Source organism: Pieris brassicae, chromosome 10 (assembly GCF_905147105.1).
Source record: "Pieris brassicae chromosome 10, ilPieBrab1.1, whole genome shotgun sequence".
Lineage (NCBI taxonomy): Eukaryota > Metazoa > Arthropoda > Insecta > Lepidoptera > Pieridae > Pieris > Pieris brassicae.
The window spans coordinates 14630401-14649236 of NC_059674.1; the positions used below are offsets into that span (position 1 = coordinate 14630401).

Genomic DNA, 18836 nt, shown 5'->3' on the forward strand with positions numbered 1-18836 from the left:
ATATGTGATATATACATAGACGGGTACCTGCATGCTCTAATAAGAAAATTCTTTCGTTATTGTGTAACTCTTTAAATTGTACCTCAAATCATCATTTAAGCCCATAAAATTGCTGTATTAAGCGCACTAAAACATTAGCCCAGATTTCGAATGCTTAGATCGATCTTTATTTGTTATGGTTGGTGATTGTTTCAAAATTGACATACAATTTACGAATTTATTTTTTATAGGAATAAAAATAAATAGGAATATAAAATCATAGCTCGGCTAATAGTATTGACGAATTTCTTATTTTATACTTGTTTATACCTGTGTTTCTCGTAGATTATGCACGACAAATTTAAAATTTTATAAATATACTACAGAAATTCTTCAACACAAAAAGTTTGATGGCGAGCATGTCAGTGATTACATATTTTCGTGAAACAATTTTTTAATTAAAAATGAATTCAAGGCGTAATAAAAACCACCAAAAGTGTTCGTTGAATGTTCGTTGAAGATTAGTAAAATTATTATGAACTAGTTAAATTAGTTTTTAAGCGTTTCATATGGGGTATAAAAATATTAATACGTAAAAGCCTTCTAAACCATTCCCACATAGATAAGTTACACGTTCACGGAATTTTGAAATGCGCACGCGTCTTGATCGCAGCTTAGATGGACGATCGCTTTCACAGACGTTGGTTCTTTTTAACAAAGAATATGTTATTTTAAATAATGGCAGTGTCCCATCAGTGGTTCATACAGTGGTCATCCCCATTGGTGTTCGCAGATATTAATACACAATATAAAAATGTGAATCACTTTGACAAGCGCGATTTTAATACATATTCTTATAGAAATAATGAACATTTAAGATCACCGTACATATATAGGGAGCAGAAAAATTTAAAAAGAGGTAAGTAGTTTTATTATTTAATAAAGACTTTATTGGTCTAATGACCTATCATGCTGGTTGATTAGGTCTTCGTTTTAGAACTAAATTATAAATTATGCGTATTTATGATTAGTTAATTATCTTACGTTAAGATACAAAAGCGTTTATTTATTTTAAAAAATAAAATAAAATATTAAAGATTATTACATTTTTGTGACATAGAATAAAATAAAAAATATAATGATTTAAGTTGGTCTAGTCTTTGATTGTAACATAGAACCGATGTTCTTAATTAAGCAAATTAAATTATTATCTGTTATGCCGTAATGCTAAGCACTAAAAAACAAGAATTCTTGTTATAATTTTTCGCTTATTAAGTTATATAGTGAATAATAGTATATAATTATATTTATTTATCACATGTACATGTATAATGGTAATTATATGATCTAACGATGGTACTACATCCTTTTTAGGTCCGGGCCTCAGATTTCTGTAAATGTTTCATGACCACTTGTTAATCTAATAGGCAAGTAGGTGATCAGCCTTCTGTGCCTGACGCATGCCGTCGAGTTTCCAAGCCGGTTTCCTTACGATGTTTTCATTCACCGTTCGAGCGAATGTTAAATGCGCATATAGAAAGAAAGTCCATTGGTGCACAGCCGGGGATCGAGTCTAAGACCTCAGGGATGAAAGTCGTACGCTAAAGCCACTAAGCCAACACTGCTAAATTTTATAATCAATTTAATTAAAAGTGTAATATATCAACTAACACAATCACGCGGTCAAAATTTTGTTTCCCGTCTATCCCAAAAACAACATTTTTGAATCAGCCCCTGTTATAATATGAAATATATAGCTGCACAAGTGTTGCCTACGATCTTAGTTAGTCAAGTTGTTATTTAAAAGTACAAGAGTAAAAGCGTAATTGCCCTGTACCTTCAGACGTCGTGACGTCCCGATTATTACAAATTTATTGCATATATCTGATAAATTGTTTTGAGTGATTAGAAGTGTTAGTGTTGTAGGTTCAATCTATGTATCAATGGACTATCTATGTGCGCATTTAACATCCACTCGTATGGTGAAGTAAATCATCGTGAGGCATGCCTAAGGCCCAAAAAGTCAGAATAAGACAGAAGGCTGATCACGTATGTCTTTTATAAAAAAAAACAAATAATCACGAACTTCGTTGAGTATGATTGTGGCATGATGAACTGCTTGTCATTGGAAATTGGGGAGAAAATAAAATAGCATAAAACACACAGTAAGCTTTCTAATGACTTGATACTTATTAGTATTAATATAGATTTGACATTCATCCGAGAAGGTGACTTATGTTTTTCAACAATTGTGCTAATCTTTGGACGTTCTGTCGTGATCTACTGCAAACTTGCTTTTGTATTTTTAATCTTAGTGCAAGGAACTTTTTATTTACAAGATAAATAATCCAAATTGGAATATAGACAAGATTTGTGTACTATTACCGGAAAACATTTTAATTTAGTTTTCTCTTAGTACATTTTTAAATCGTAGTATACTACCACCATACACTTCACAGGTTGCAGGTCACGGTTTCATAGGGCGCTCTTCGGTGATGAGTCGAAGTGATAATATAAGCCAGTGAAATAAAGATCGCTAGCCTTTCAAATTCTTACTAACCTTTATTTTATACGTAATTAAATTGTTGGGTAATATATAACTTTCAATAGTCTCTTCCGTAATTATATGATTGGCCTAGAAACTGAAGTACGTATTTGAATTGCCAGATAAGGACTTGAATAAAAGATCCTAGACGTAGATTATTATTAAATTAATCGATAATTAGTAATACATAATCTGAATTCCTAATCGTTTATTTAGAAGAGCTATAAAACTTATAATAAAATAATCTCGATATAAACATCACCTAATTCGACTTTTATGATACTGATTTTACAGGACGCATGTAACTTTGAGCGTAGTTTGATTTATAACAGAAAGTTCATTAAAAAGTGATTGATAATAAATAGATCTAATGAGTATATACTTATAATATTATGTAGCCTATACATATTATCCAAAAAATCCTCCATTATTGTATTTTAAACGAAATATGAGCTTTCTGAGTTATACCTAAAGGTGAAGCATTACATTAAATTTAATTTTTTAAGCATTGTTCAGGCTCTTATCTAATTTAGTTTTGAAGGAGAACGGGTAAAGGTACTTAGATAATCCCTTCATATAGTCATGGTGAAAGTAACTGTTACTTAGACCAAAGCGGAATCTCCTTTAAAGACTAGATTATTTAATAGGGAAGTGATCTTCAATTATTTACTGTTTACTTTGCTATTTTCACTTAATAAGACCCTGATATGCCTTGATTTTGGTTTTATTTTGTTAAATGAGATGGAAAACCTTGATGAGAAAATTTGTTTCGCCCGTTTCTATTTTCTGATTGCCAACTTAAGCAAGCCACTTGACCCACTGCTCATTGGTTGAATTGCTTGTTCAACTATAGATCATTTGGCCTCGGGTTTATTTTAACATTTAAGAAAAAAATAATCGACTAAGTTTGGAAATTGGATGTGTGAGCAGTGTTGGCTTAGTCACTTCAGCGTGCGGCGCTCATCCCTGAGGTCGTAGGTTCGATCACCGGATGTGCTGTTCTTTCTATGTGCCCATTTAACATTAGCTCGAACGGTGAAGGAAAACATCGTGAGGAAACCGACTTGCCTTAGACCCAAAAAGTCGACGGCGTGCGTCAGGCACAGAAGGCTGATCACCTTCTTGCCTATTCAATTTACAAATGATCATGAAACAGATACGTAAATCTGAGGCCCTGAGAATGATGATGATGGTGATGATACTGCGGTTATGTTGATACTCCATCCGATCGTAGTATGACCGATATTGAATACTTGAGCTCAACTTCAAGCTCGACTTCAATTTTGAGGTTTTGTGCCGTTATGGTTTCGACATAGTTATAATATAAGATAAGATATAGAGAACAACATCGAAATCGCTTACGAAATCTTGGGAATCAATGACGCCTTCTCCATAGGAAGTTACCGAGTACGGGCACAGTTATAGAGATATGCCGCCGTAGTCGATTAAGCTAGGGAAAAATATATTTTCTGATTAAAGTTATCTTGCCATCAAGTGAACTTTTTAAAAATTGTACTAATATTTTCGTAATAATCTCGAATTATAATATTTGAATCGTTGGTGAGAACTTCGTTTTGATTTCAAAAATAGTTGCGATTTTATCATCACATCTTGTGCATAATACAAACTATGGTTTAAGAATAACACAACTCTATATTTATTCCAGTGTTATGTAAATAAACTAAGCCCAGCACGAGTTAAATGTACCGTGTCAAGAACCGAAAGAGGTTAATTAGCCTACCATTATTTGGTTTTTGTGGAACTTTCTCTAAATAATTGTGTTCAGCTAAAGCTCAAAATCTGTTTGAATATTGAAGAAGTATAGAATTTCGTAATAGCCTACACTTACGTGCGCACTAATCGCAATAATCAAAGAAAACTGAAAATAACCGTGTGTGGAGAAGTCTGAAAGAATCTGCATATATATCATCGATAAATAAATAGGAACAGCCATGTATGCCAACATTAAATTTGTTTGAATTGTTATTGTTTTGCAGGTAATCAAATATCAGAGTGATTGAAACGCCATGTAGTCTAAGCACACAGTAGCGTTTCACACCTTCGTTTCTCAATTTAAAGTTAATATTGTAAAGGCACAACTGCAATTTAACACTAACCATAAGTTAAAATAACAGTTTAAATATTTTTAAACATGCCATTGTTCGTTTTGTTTAAAAAGAATCTTTTTAATCTTTCAATTATTTTCTTTTAATTCGTATTAACGTTTCAGTAAGCGAACTTATCGCCCGTAAAAATATGTTATTCACTGTAATGGAAGTTTTTGGACATGTCTTAAGTAAGTAGCCATTTTAAAATTATATCGATGGCCAGTGATACCTCTAATATAAAAATGTACTTATTTATTAAACACTTCGTTGGCCAAATCAGAACTATTTGTAATAATTAAACATATTACTTTCGAGCGAATTCTTACAGGCAAGCAATTCAGGAAAAAATAATTAAGTGGAGTCGTAAGAAGGTCAAAAAACTACATAACAAATATGCTATTGCTAATATATAAAGAAGCAGAACAATAGCAAGAAGCGAAACAAATTAAATAATTGATGTCAAATACCAATAAATTTTATACTACATTCAAATTATATATTTTAATTTTACATAATTTTATTGTTGTTCCATAACGAAATTTATATCTACATAATGTGTGATAAACGTTATTTTCATATTAAAACGTAAAACGACTTTTTGATCAACTTCCGAAAACAGAGAGCATTGTCAAAAGAAGTGGAGTGTCTTGGTATGACTTTCGTTTGGTCCTTGCTTCTAGTATTTCAAGCTGACAATGTCGGTCCCTGGAATGCCTTAAGATTTTTTTGAGACCAACTAGACTCAAAAATACATTGCGGAACGACAGTGTGAAAATAATTCAGACGCTCCTCCAGAAAGGAAACGTCTGGCTTAAGAAAAAGTTTTGAATACGTGCGTGGCAGAGAAGTCACGGTGTGAGAAATTCGTGTTTGATTGGGGTATGGATAGGGTCCTGTCATCGCCCATTGGCGAGCGAAAGGCATTCGCCAGGTATTAGTGTTCTAAAATAAGTTTGAGTCCCACAGAAGCCATCGAGATACACCTATTAACATTTACTGACGTTCAAAAAATAAAAAGGTACTAGTAGTACTGAAAGCAAACATCCGAACGCGTCTTTTACTTTATGAATCACGGTCACAATGTGCACTTCGAACTGTTTCACAACTGTCATGTTAATATTTAGTTGTTACAATAACTATACTGACTAATAAATTAGCTCCGTTTATATCGGTTTGATTTTAATCAAACCTATTATCTACAGCTTAGGTAAGAGTAATTTCGGTTTCTTGTAACACAACCGCACGATATAATCGTAACAATGGAAATATATACCTTTGGGCGTAGCTATTTAATTTGAAAGTTATATTATGAATCATATTCGTTCTAATTTGAAAATTTATTAAGGTTTCACTCAAGGTATATGCGAATAGCGTAATACTATTCATTACCGTTTTCAAAGCCATAACATTAAAAGGAATTTGAGAAGAACCCTATAATTTAAACTTTACAATTATTTACGTTACTTACGTTTACGTAAATACACCATAATAATTATGTATTTCGGTATAACTTGCACCAAAGTTACCCATAATATACCTAAAGGTAACACAAATCGTTACAGGGACAAATACTAGCATGTTCTGTCAAACTTTCTTAATTTTACTTATATTTTAGGTCAGGTGTTTATTAAATTTAATAATAGCTATAAGTATTCAAATTAACATACATATCCAACTGGCTGAGGGATTTCTTTGTAATTGACGTTAACGTATCATAATTTTAAGATAACTCTAATGTATGTCGGTGTAAATTTCGCTTTTTCAATAAAGCCCGCGTGGCAAGTAAGTGTTTTACTGACTACATTACTGACAATTTATGAATTGCCTAAAGTTTGTCGAATGAATTAACAGTAATGTAATTCTAGATGCCAAGATAACTAAACATATCATATAATCGTTACATATCAATTCAAAGTAATAAGATATATTTTTTCAATATTTTAAAACCTAATTCAAAATTAGGTTTAAATTGCCTAGTACCTGTGATTATGTTTTTTCGGATGGTTTTAAATATTTTATTTTTCTGCCAAATCTCCACTGTTAAAGATATATCTTCTCAAATCGCTAAGACTGTTGAAGCCTCACTCCGGACACAGATATATGTCTGATGTTCAATTAAAGAGGTATTTAAATGCTATTTTATATTTCAGAAAAATCGCGATATGCAGGCGTCACACTATGGCTTGCCATGCTTGGACTGGCGAGCCCTCAATCGTTGCCAGCCGATTTAGACACACCACCATTTAGTACTCTCTACAAGTGGAAATATGTGGACTTTGAGTTTCCTTCTGAAGGGCACAGAATGCAGGCACTATCGTCAGGGTATGTTTAACATGTATTAAAATTATATTTAATATATTATTTATATTTAGAGCCATTTCTAGTCTAACTGAGCCTCAGTGATGTGACCACAAAGACCATTAGTATGTAATTTCCAATGGCAATTCCGACACCAATCTCAACTAGTTTTTGATCAGCGCGATCCCAAGGTCGCGACATCAACGCGACGGATATTGAGTGAACAACATCGAACTTGCCTACAAAGCCTTGCTAGGCTTTTCAAAACAAAACCGCTACCGCTATTGGAAAATACAGTATGGGCGCAGAGTTGACCGAATCCAACTTATTGAAGTGAAACTTCATATCAGGGTCAGAATTTTTTTCTTGTCCCTACCACGGTTCATTCGAAGAGATTCGAAGCCATTAATAATAATAATATATAATAACGATAACAATGATAGTAATAAATCTATTACAATTAATAAAATTCTGTAATAATCTTAGTAATAATAAGGTAAAATGAAATATATGTATTATTTGTATTCATGTCTATGATAATAAAAGCCTTTAGATAGTAAAAAACTTTATCTAATTTAACATTATTTAACCAATTTCTGTAAAGTTGCATATAGTAGATCTTTTTTCTAAAAATAAGGTCATAAAGAAGTTTCACTTACGTGTGTAGTACACCGACACATTTTTATTTACAAGCACATTTTTTTTTTGTTGTACCATTCATTCTCATCTATTTAGCATACAACCTGTACTGGGCTCTGTAAGCTACTTGAGGTGTCGCCACACGGGTTCTACTGATTATTCAAAGGCACTTCCAATCTTATTTATTCAGGGTAACTTAATATTTAACTTAATTTTAACGCCTCCAGTTGAATGGCTATTGGAAATTACCTTGGCTTTATTTTATATCCGAGTCGGTAAATAATTTTCTAACCCCGCTCTACTTCGAGAATGCGTGGGCCTCACACCAAGTAAACCCTGCTTAAACGGTTACCCTAATAATGTTTTTGACTTTAAAATAAATGACAATGCGTTTCAGAAAATTTATACCGGAGAACGTGCTACCTTTGGGCTTAGAGATATGGGGTTCCCGAGTCTGGGTCACGATACCAAGCTGGAAGCAAGGAGTGCCTGCTACCCTGGCAACTGTGCCCCGCTCTGGAGGAGTAGTCTCTCCACGGCTTGTGCCATACCCTGACTGGAGCTATCACAGAGCTTTTAGTAAGTACGCTTCGAAAAAATCTAGTTATTAATAATAGTCAATAATTATAAGATATAAATATTCAAACCGATAGAAATATGAGTGTCTTTTGACGGCGGTATTGCTTAACATCAGTTGAGCCTCCTGCCCGTTGTTTATACTGTTTGTTTTGGGAGGGATGTTCCACACGACCACGATGTATCAGAAGCGGGCGCAGGTCTCAAATCTCAAAGCTTTTCGAGCTTATTTGATCTCATAGTTAACTTTTAGCCTTAGAAAAATCTTACTTCTACTAGCGCGTTTTTTCGACGACTCACTGGATTATTTACCGAAATACAAATTAAATAAATAAATATTTAATTAATTCAAAAGCTATTCAGTAAAATTAAATTTTTGGACAACCTTGCTCTTAGTTTATAGGTAAATTTACCATTTTTTAGACTCAGCATATATGTGTGTTTTTTATTGCCTGTAAATTTCGAACAGCCTCATATAACAGTTTGCTATGAAATTTTTAACAGGCGATTAGCTTACTATAATATATATATATACTTTTTCGAAATAATTCCCAGAACAAAATCCATGATTATCAAAGCTATACCATTTTTGTCAAACCAATCACCACAGGTTAGTGCACAGATTGACACAAATTATGTTCGATTACTTACCCTTGTCTTCGTCCTTAATGATTTAAAATTAATTAAATTTACACGCGTTTTCCTGACTAACAATGTCGAAATAGACATCTCGTACGTTTGCTCACTTACAAAAAAGAAATGGTAAAACATAATAAAAATGTTCAGTTTCAGATCAAGACCCATGCTCCGGACTGACATCAGTGTTTCGGATCAGTATAGACCAATGCGGTCGCTTATGGGTGTTAGATTCCGGGCAAATAGATTCAACAGACTCTCCAAAACAAATCTGCCCTCCAACCATAGTTGTATTTGATTTGAGCACTGATACCTTACTAGCCCGTTATACCATACCAGAAAAATATGTACTCCAAGATTCTCTCTTCTCCAATATTATCGTGGATTCGCGCTCACCAGACTGTTCCGATTTACACGTCTACATCACAGATACTTGGAGATTTGGCCTCTTAGTATTTCGTGAAAGAGACAGCGAATTCTGGAGATTTTCTCACCATCTCTTTTACCCGGACCCACTGGCTTCTAACTTCACTCTTCACGGTCTGAACTTCCAATGGTCGGACGGAATATTTGGCTTAGCCCTCACGCCAATTAATTACTACAGTGAACGAATACTGTACTTCCATGCAATGTCCAGTTATAGAGAATTTTCTGTGAAAACATCTGTACTACGGGATTCTTCTCGAGTCAATAATAGTGTCACAGAATTTAATTTGGTAGGAGATAGCAGAGGTCTGTATGGACAATCTTCAGCGTCAGCAATAGATAGGAACGGTGTGATGTTCTACGGATTAGTTACCCGTGATAGTATAGGCTGTTGGGATACTAAGAAGCCTTATCATAAAAGTACAACTGGTGTGGTAGCCACAAATGCGGAGACTTTAATATTTCCAAACGATGTAAAAGTGGATCAGGAGGAGCGTCAGAGTGTCTGGGTTATATCAAATAAATTGCCGATGTTTCAAAACGCTCCCTTGGATTCAAATGATTACAACTATCGTATTATGTATGCAGATACAGGTGATGCTATAAGAGGGACAATTTGTGACCCAAACCTTGCCCCAGCACAAATACCATTCTTTCATTCTGGGCCAATTCTAAAATAGAATATATGAAGTAAGATGTTATAAGTTTTTCATTAATTTCCTTTATACAACTTTTAGCTTAGACAAACTAAATGGCAATGACAAATGATCATGAAACAGTTACAGAAATCTGAGGACAAGACCTCAACGGTTGTAGCGCCATTGATTGACTTTCTTTTTTTAAAACTAAATGGCACTAAATCACAATTGCTACATACATAGAAAAGGCGTTATAGGAAATGTAAAAAAATCGTTACCTTTTAAATTTTTATCTATTCCTTTTCATATTTATATTTATACTTTTATATTTTTTAATTAATTCTGGCATAAAAATCCTTTCAAAGGCTTTAAAATAATTTTATTTGTACTATTATAATTATTGATGTATACGATGTATCATAGACATTTAATACCTTTCATTGTCTTTGTATACTCACAATTATAAACCACCAACTCGCAACGCTTGAATTCGTTTCCGGAAAGTCCTGGGTCACGAGTTATATAAAGCATCCTATTACGCATTAGACAGCAACTTATTATTCGAATTTTAAATTTTAATGCATTTCAATTTGTTCTAGTTGAAAACGCGCCAAACAACCGATATGCATAATTTAAGTTTGCGTAACACATTATTTTTTCTGGGTGTAGGCACAACTTGCGAATATTAGCTTTAAAACGGTCGTGGATTATGTGTTAATATCACTATGAAGGTAAGAAATATATTTCACTATTTTATTTTTCATTTTATAAATATTTAAATTTTAATAATGTTTTAAATTATCTATTTGGCAATATTAATTATATTCATTATGATATAAATAAAAATAGTAATGTAGCATAAAAGTTAGTTCAAAATAAATATAACTTTAATAAAGACAACACAATCACGATCCTATCATATATAATTTTAAGTTTTAATCGACTAGATTAGACAACATTTTGCGTTTGTATGGTACTTTTTTTTAAGTTAATTTTTATTTTATTAAAGAAATAAAACGGGAAACTTATTAAGAATACACTTATTAGAATTTTAGTCTACAAATCATGAGATAATTGCGAGCTTTGCGGCTATAAGGTTAAAAGGAAAATTTCTTCACCTGCCTAATGATAATAAAAAACATTATGTTGCAAATATTTCCATCCAGTTCTGCAAAGTAGAAAGGTAGGCTTATAGACACATTAGGTAATGTTAATAACGTAAATGAGATACAATTTCATACAGTTTTATTCCATTTTACAAACTTCTATGACGCGAATTTATTATATTATACTCTGAGGTTGCTACGTTTTATCTCGAGTACTGTACATCGAATCGTCGTTTCGAATAAATATGCTTTTACGCACTCTTAAGACACAACTGTTTCCTTTTGCATATTATTAATTTATAATTTTCATTATTTGTTAACCGTTCTGTCTGATACTGTGTATACCATTATTAAATACAGGAGCTTTAATATTTAACCAGCTGCTACGGTCACCTGTACGTACCAAAATAAAAAAAAATGAGATTTTGTGCTTTTTACTTTTTGATTTGATTTCCATAGAACGGAGTCAGTATCATTATTTTTTTATTCTAGAACATATTTCTCATAATATTTTTATTTATATAAATTATAAAGTATGCATTTTCGTATAGAATTGTATGGGGTCTATCTGGGGTAAATCTTGATTGATTCAATGCTGCGTGAGTCGGATAATAACTTTAATTGAGGATACAACAGCGTAATTGAATGTAAATACGCTTCACTTGAATACAACGAAATTATAATTTTTGATTCTCAATAATTAATTATATTCAAACGGGGTTTCAAGGTAAAAATATTTTTGTTAATACTTTACTGTGTAAGTAACGATATAGTCTGTATAATTATAATATTGAATGTATTGAGGTCAGAAACTGCTTGTAGTCCTCGATCAAGTTTTAACACCAACACTTTTGAAGGTTAAATTCTTAAGCTTCCAACCGCGGCAATGTAACACTAGACGTAACCTTCGCTCGTATTTTATTGAATAATAATAAATAAATAGTTTATTTGCAAAGAAATTGGTACGTTAAAACGACCACATAGTCAGCCATATAAAAATAGGAATTTCAATGTCATATTAATTATAATAACGTCATAATAATAAGAACAGTTAAGTTACATATAATTGTTGTCAAAACTTATGGTCTAAATCTACTCTATTCCCCCTTTTATAATGGAAAGGGTCTTTCCCTTACTTCTTTAAAATGTAATCCCTAATAACTTAACTTTTGATATCGTGATTAAATAGATTGATATAGCCATTGTTTAAGTTTATTTATTTCTTTATTTTATTAAAGTATTCCTACATCTACTTATTAAACAATATTCAAACAATTACATTATACACAAAAGCCAAAAATGGTTTAAACATTCAACATAAACATAAAGCACAGTTCAAATACACAAATTCATACTAAATTATAAGTTCTAAGATTCATTGATTATAACAAATATTTTATATAAAGGAAGAATACATTCATTATTAATAAAAGGTACTAGAGGTTTTAAAATATTTTTTTAAGCATTTTTAGTCACATTAAATATATCTATTTGCTGGTAATTTGTGTTATAATCTGTAGGAATTTATAAAGCGGGGTGTGATTTTTACTGTATTCAATGTGTTACTATTTGTATCGCCGAAGAAGGTTTTACAAAAAAGCTTCTCAAGGTCGTGCGCATGAACTAAATGAAGAAACATTTATGTAATTTATTTATTTTTTCATCATAAAGTACATACATATATGGGTAGGCAAACAAATTTAACGTTTGAAATAAGGAAAGTAAAACAAAACAAAGCAGTCAACTACTTAGGAGTTAGTAAAAATGTACTCGCACATTAATTAACTCATTAACAAAAGATAAATCTAGTGTGGAGTGTTGATTCCGACTTACTCAGTACGCTCGCTGTGGACATTCGGGCAAGACTTGTAACTACAGCACTGAGCAGTGAGACCAGTCACATATATGACTGGAGCACTAATTTATTTCCATGTGCGCAGTTAACTCGCTAAAGGAAAACGTTGACAAAACCGATACACAAGTAAAAATCGTCGTGTGATGCACATGTCACACATAAAAAAATCATCACCCAATTGCATAAAATGACAGAGACAAAAATGCGCATCTAGTCACATTAGAGGAAAACAGGTTTTATATAATATTAAGAGGAAATAGTAATGTCTTAATTAATATTTCTTTACGTAACAGTTTTAGAGGGGTTACAGCTTTCTCCGCTGTAACCCCTCTAGGAGGTGATAAAAATACGACCGTGTTACCGTTAGGACATTTTTATAAATTACACACACAGTTGAAGTATGCCATTTTATATATACTTCTAAGATTTCAAGATTGTGTCAAATGATTTGAATTTTTCAGCTTTTCAGTGCAGCAGTATTTTTTATTGGCGTCCTCGACGTTCTTGCATCGCCCCAGAAATCTTTGGGAACATTGTACAGATGGAAACAAATGGAGTTTGTTTTTCCTACGCCTGAAGATAGAGATACTGCGATTCAGAGCGGGTATTAACCACTATATAGTATTAATAAAAAGATTTTCGCTGACTATTGCTAAAAACTCTCAAGACATTGAATTATATTAATTATTCGTGTTTAAATATCTAAAGGAAATATACTATATTAAAACATGTAATTGAAATTGCACAACACTGATAAATTTAAATGAATTTAAAACTATTTCGTTTACCTCCATGGCCACAATTTTTTTTTGCATATTTGTAAAAATACCGTAAATTTAATTAACTGTTATTATTAAAGGAGTCGAGTTTAAACAAGTTTCAATAAGAATTGGTTTTAATAATGTTTCTTTGTATTCTAAAAATGCTTATCGTTATTATCACATTAAATACGCCTGCAAAAAGCAGTTTATGGAACACGTCAGTCTTAAATTTCAAACCGGAAGGAAGACCACACCTTTTCTGCATGCAATACATATAATTTAAATGTATAGATAATAATGAAAACGTTATTCATTTAAATTATTATCTAGGTAATAGAGTTATACAATAGGTAGTCGTAAATTATCGTAATTGTTTGAAAACTTGTTACTTTAATTTCAGGGCGTATATACCAGCCAATGTAATTCCTCTGGGTGTGGAAAGATGGAAGAGCAGAGTTTTTGTGAGCACTCCACGATGGAAGAAGGGGATACCAGCGTCTCTTTCAGCTCTGCCTATCGAAGCCACGGAGGTCTCACCTCTCCTTACTCCTTATCCTAGTTGGGATTGGCATACCGCCGGTAAAGTTTTTAATAGGAATATTAAAATGCTTTGAATAAACAGCATATTATAAAATTAGGTGAAAAACCGGAGCTTTCGAGTACCCTTTACTAGCGCCTGCCGGAAAAATGTAAATGTGGGAAGCTATAGAACTTTTAATGCGACCGGAAAAGTAATTTTTACTATCTAAGGATAGTTTTGGTCCTTATTATTGAACCTATAACTTGATAAAATTATTTGAATGTACTAAACCTTCCAGAAAACATCATAAATTCCACCCTGTGTAAAATCATATTTTAATACTAAATAACATTGGTAAATAATAATAGTTAATTAGGATTTTTTTAATGTTTTATTGGTGTACGCAATATAATTTTAAAACATTTCAATTTTCAGATAACTGTACCGGAATCACCTCCGTGTTTAGAATGGCCATCGATCATTGTGGTATAATGTGGGTGCTCGATTCTGGCCAAGTTGAAGCCTTCGAAACGCCTCGCCAAATATGTCCACCAACATTGATAGCAATCAATTTGGAGAAGGACACAGTTGTTGGAAGATTTCAAATACCCGAACAATTTGTCCTGCAAGATTCGTTAATCACAAATATAATAGTAGATTCAAGGGATCCACAGTGTAAAGACTTACATGTGTACATTTCTGATGTAAGACGTTTTGGCCTCATTGTATTTAGAGTGTCAGACGCAGCGTTTTGGAGATTCAGCCACTACACTTTCTATCCTGATCCCGTATTATCAAATTACACACTTCACGGGGTAAACTTCCAGTGGACCGATGGTTTATTTGGTATGTCGTTGGGAAATTATCATTTAGGCGACCGTCCTCTCTACTATCACTCTATGTCAAGTTCTCTAGAATTTGTGGTGTTAACCTCAGTAATACGTGATCCCTCACGCGTAAACGACTCTGTGGATGAATTCAAGCTGCTCGGTGAAAGCCGGGGATCCACAGGACAAGTATCCGCCGCAGCTGTCGACCGCAACGGTATCATGTTCTTCAATCTTGTTTCACAAGACAGTATCGGATGTTGGGACACACGCAAGCAATACAAGATTGAAAATCTAGGCATTGTGGCGAAAAATAATAAAACATTAATATTTCCTAACGATCTCAGATTGGATCATGAGGTTCCACAAGTAGGATGGATTATATCTAATAGATTGCCGATGTACCAATTTAATTTGAACAATGCTAATGAATATAATTATAGAGTTATGTTCTTAGATCCACTTGTAGCAATTAAAGACACTGTTTGTCAATATTAGTAATTAAAATAGAACTTATAATATCATGTATTTAATTCCATATTTCGATTTTTTACATTTTATTTTAGAGATTATTTATTACTGATACAACATTAGACAAATTATTTTTACTTCTTAGAGTTTGTGTTAATTAATTATCCATCTTGCTGATTAGTGTCGGATCTAGATTGATTTTTACTTCGTTTACTTCGTAGTTGAATAAAATCATCATCTCTGCGTTCTTCATATAGTTCAGTGCTAGAATCTTTCTTTGAATCTTCATTACTCTCCGAATTATTTTGAAAATTATCTTGGTTTGGTCCTAGAGAGATATCCTTTGTAGATTTATTTGATGATACACTTTCTGATCTCAAATTTTCGCTTTGATTATTACCTGGTTCTATTTGAGCTTCAGAATGTAAGCGCGTTAGGACATCAGATGGCTTCTTCATAAATATATTTGGATAGTCCCGTAAATACGACGCAATTTTACCCTGACTATGACCAACTAATGATGGTGTTTCACCGTTATCCTGAGATATGGGATTATATTGGATATTACTGGAATTGCACAATAGTGGCAATGAGCTTGAGTTGAATAATTTTGCTGCATCAACATTATCTTTCATTAAATAGACTCCAATACGTAAAAGCATAATAACAAATTGTTCATGAATACGGTCAGTGTCCCTAGGGACAACTACCTCACTGCCAAACCAGTCCTCATACGTTCCTGTATCTGATATTGTCCTGTTAGATGTAATTGATAAAGGCTGCAATATATCCGGAACGTTTATTTCCTCTGAACTCAAACTCGTCAAGTTTCCTGGAGAGTCGTCTATTTTTTGTGACTTTGAACTAACTGTCGACAGTGGCCTGTCGCTGTAACTATAAGGAAAATTATGATTTTTTTATATATGTGTAGAACCTGTCCATTAGAGTATGTTATGTCACTAACAAGTTGGCGATGAGTTTTTTCCGCACTTGATCTTCACCTTGCAAGGATTTTGTTCGACGCCTGCGCACAGCTAATTCAAGGCCGCAGTCGTTATCATTTACAGGCAAATTTGTTGGAAATGTCTTAAACGCTGCCGCCATTTTAAGTGTATGATAATAACTAAAACATGAATTACTTTTACATAAAATAATCTTACTCTATAAAAGGATAAGTTAAGACGTTTTGTACCCAAAAACGAGTGTCCACATATAAAAAGCAGGAATTATTGTAAGTATCTTTATTACGAGGAATTTTATGCAGGGCGGCCTGGCAGGTCCCAGGAGTACGCATGTACCCAGTCCCAGAGCTAGGCTTGTCAGCTCACAGAGCAGTTTCCTTATTGCTGCTAACAATAGCCAAGGTAAAACTAGCGTAGGACGTTCTTCCTGTTTTCAAAAGTAATTGTATTTTTGATTAAAATTCAAATCTCTTTGATCTTATTGAACGACGTCTATTTGAAATAGTATGGAAATTGTCCTATCAACACTAACGAAGCGATAAATTCATTAAATCCTTCTTGCCTATTATTGATTAATGAACGTAACTAATCGACAAATATCTTAAAAAGGGTGAGGAATTAGAAAAATGCATGCATATGTGTCATTATTTCCTTTAACAGGACGGGCACATTAATTCGTATTATAGTACCTACTCCTAATCTTCGCCTACTAGACGAAGTTAGTTGAATAACTTTAATTAATTATAATAATAATGGCTTTACTATCAATTCTCTGGAATACGATATGAAACGGTAATTTACATTACATAACGTTACAACTTTATTACGGTTAAGCATTCGCAGCAATCGATAAACTTGGATGGATGGATTGGATGCAATATAAATAGGAACAGTAGATTGCCTAGCAACAGAACACGCGTGTGTAGACTATAAAATGGTAAAAAAGAGTAAAAACATACCAAAAACACAGGATACAGAAGCACTATATAAGATGCTAGATAAACATACACGGTGAAACATTGAACCAGCATCACCCCAGATATCATAGTACGTATAACACGCTGTATAGGCAGTGATAGTTCTGATGGCATGGACATTTGCCATACCTGAATAAATAATTAGTAACTTATTTTAAATTAGTCTTACGCAAAATTGAGTCATAATTAATATGAGACATTCATGGAGCTTGAGGATAGAATATAAAACAAATGACAAAGGCGTAAGTAGCTGTGAATCCCAGAGTTATGACAGGATCCGTCCTACCGTTTCAATTACATTCAAACATGGCATTTCGCCTTTAGATTTACATTTCTCCCCGCAAGGTTTTGACAATTTTTTTCTAAATTTAATTAGAATAAGAATTTTCTCCGTGACTATTTTAAAGACACTTAAGCAACTTAATGTTTTAGAATGAGTAACAAAATATCCGGTTTTTAAAGGTCAAAAAGCTTTATCTGCTCGTAAAATATGTTTCGTAGTGGAACTAGTTTGAATATGATTTAAAAGAGCTTTTACATAAATTTCTAATTGGCAAGATACATAACACAATTATGTTATACACGAAAGATGAAACGAAGAACCTCATACAATTTTAAAATCTGACAAAACAGCTTTATAATATATTTTCTAGTCTATTTATGTACAATCTGTCATCGACGTGTAAATGAGGCACCTGTTTAAGATTAGCATTCACTTTGAAGAGTGTAGCATCGAATATTGTACGAAAGAGGCCCAGCAAAGTCCAAAGGCATACTTCGGATTGAAGATTCATTCCGATATAGGATAATATATTCATTTTTGTAATTTTATTAACTCATTATAATTTTGTGTTTGTTTTGGTTTGGTTAAGTCAAATGTCATTGAGATATGACTTTGTCGTGTTGGCAAATTGTAAAAGTAACCAAATAGTATTTTCTTTATATTCTGACATAACTGTCTCGTATTTTTCATCTTTAGATACGAAAATATAAAGAGTTCCTTATTCAAAAAAACTACCTGCCCCCACGAACTTTGTTTCGGTTTAATATGTTTTTTTACTATCATACCTTTTTAGTAGCTCCATACGAACATATGCATGGCAAATATATAAGATAAAGAAAACTGGTTTTTAGAATTTTCCGTGCAATCATTTTAATTTTTTACGAGTTATCTCTTCATAAAAACCTCAGAGTTCAAGAAATAAATTTAAAAAAATTCTCGAATTAGTGATGCCGTCGAGATTTGCGCTTCGCAACATATTTTACGATTCATTATTATTCATATAGATGTATATATACATATATATAATAGTGTAAAGTCCCGTTATTGAACAAAGGGTCTGTTAAATTGATTTTTGTAGACATGCTGATTTCTCTACGATTTTTCCTACACCGTCCAATATTAATCGCAATCATAAATTTCTATTGGGCAACAATTAGGGTCCGAACGCACGAGGTTCAGCTTGAGAACTTAACCACTGTCTAAATCTACTCAAGTATTCAACTTACAAG

The 18836-nt window shown here is 32.8% G+C and overlaps 3 protein-coding genes across 5 annotated transcripts; 2 read left to right on the forward strand and 1 right to left on the reverse strand.

Moving 5' to 3' along the window:
• The first annotated feature begins 623 nt into the window (after nt 1-623).
• On the forward strand, nt 624-9908 carry LOC123715801 (protein yellow-like). Its single transcript, XM_045671113.1, has 4 exons — nt 624-898; nt 6783-6954; nt 7967-8148; nt 8932-9908. Exons 1-4 carry the CDS (start codon nt 718-720, stop codon nt 9885-9887), a joined length of 1491 nt encoding a protein of 496 aa, XP_045527069.1. The 5' UTR covers nt 624-717; the 3' UTR covers nt 9888-9908.
• Nucleotides 9909-10465: 557 nt separating this feature from the next.
• Nucleotides 10466-15435, forward strand: LOC123715606 (protein yellow-like). Its single transcript, XM_045670775.1, has 4 exons — nt 10466-10576; nt 13268-13410; nt 13968-14146; nt 14523-15435. The coding sequence occupies exons 1-4, from the start codon at nt 10571-10573 to the stop codon at nt 15410-15412; spliced, it is 1218 nt and encodes a 405-aa protein (XP_045526731.1). The 5' UTR covers nt 10466-10570; the 3' UTR covers nt 15413-15435.
• On the reverse strand, nt 15384-18200 carry LOC123715604. Of its 3 annotated transcripts, none has more exons than XM_045670773.1 (5): nt 18020-18200; nt 17307-17453; nt 16578-16774; nt 16350-16508; nt 15384-16279 (listed from the first exon to the last, which is right to left on the reverse strand). In XM_045670773.1, the coding sequence occupies exons 1-5, from the start codon at nt 18140-18142 to the stop codon at nt 15547-15549; spliced, it is 1359 nt and encodes a 452-aa protein (XP_045526729.1). In that variant the 5' UTR covers nt 18143-18200; the 3' UTR covers nt 15384-15546. The 3 variants fall into 3 exon arrangements, with proteins under 3 accessions (XP_045526729.1, XP_045526728.1, XP_045526730.1); XM_045670772.1 differs by having other exon boundaries at nt 16350-16523; XM_045670774.1 differs by lacking the exon at nt 18020-18200 and adding an exon at nt 17887-17932 and having other exon boundaries at nt 16350-16523.
• Nucleotides 18201-18836: the final 636 nt, after the last annotated feature.

Excerpts from the sequence above, each read along its gene's own strand:
- LOC123715801 (XM_045671113.1), top strand. The coding sequence starts at position 718 with ATGGCAGTGTCCCATCAGTGGTTCATACAGTGGTCATCCCCATTGGTG. Across the intron at positions 6,955-7,966 it reads ATGCAGGCACTATCGTCAGG|AAAATTTATACCGGAGAACG; the intron begins GTATGTTTAACA and ends AATGCGTTTCAG. Across the intron at positions 8,149-8,931 it reads GAGCTATCACAGAGCTTTTA|TTTCAGATCAAGACCCATGC; the intron begins GTAAGTACGCTT and ends AAAAATGTTCAG.
- LOC123715606 (XM_045670775.1), top strand. Across the intron at positions 13,411-13,967 it reads GATACTGCGATTCAGAGCGG|GGCGTATATACCAGCCAATG; the intron begins GTATTAACCACT and ends CTTTAATTTCAG. Across the intron at positions 14,147-14,522 it reads TTGGGATTGGCATACCGCCG|ATAACTGTACCGGAATCACC; the intron begins GTAAAGTTTTTA and ends TTCAATTTTCAG.
- LOC123715604 (XM_045670772.1), bottom strand. The coding sequence starts at position 18,142 with ATGAATATATTATCCTATATCGGAATGAATCTTCAATCCGAAGTATGC. Across the intron at positions 16,524-16,577 it reads ATGTGGACACTCGTTTTTGG|TAATTCATGTTTTAGTTATT; the intron begins GTACAAAACGTC and ends TTTATGTAAAAG. Across the intron at positions 16,280-16,349 it reads AAAAAACTCATCGCCAACTT|TTACAGCGACAGGCCACTGT; the intron begins GTTAGTGACATA and ends TTTTCCTTATAG.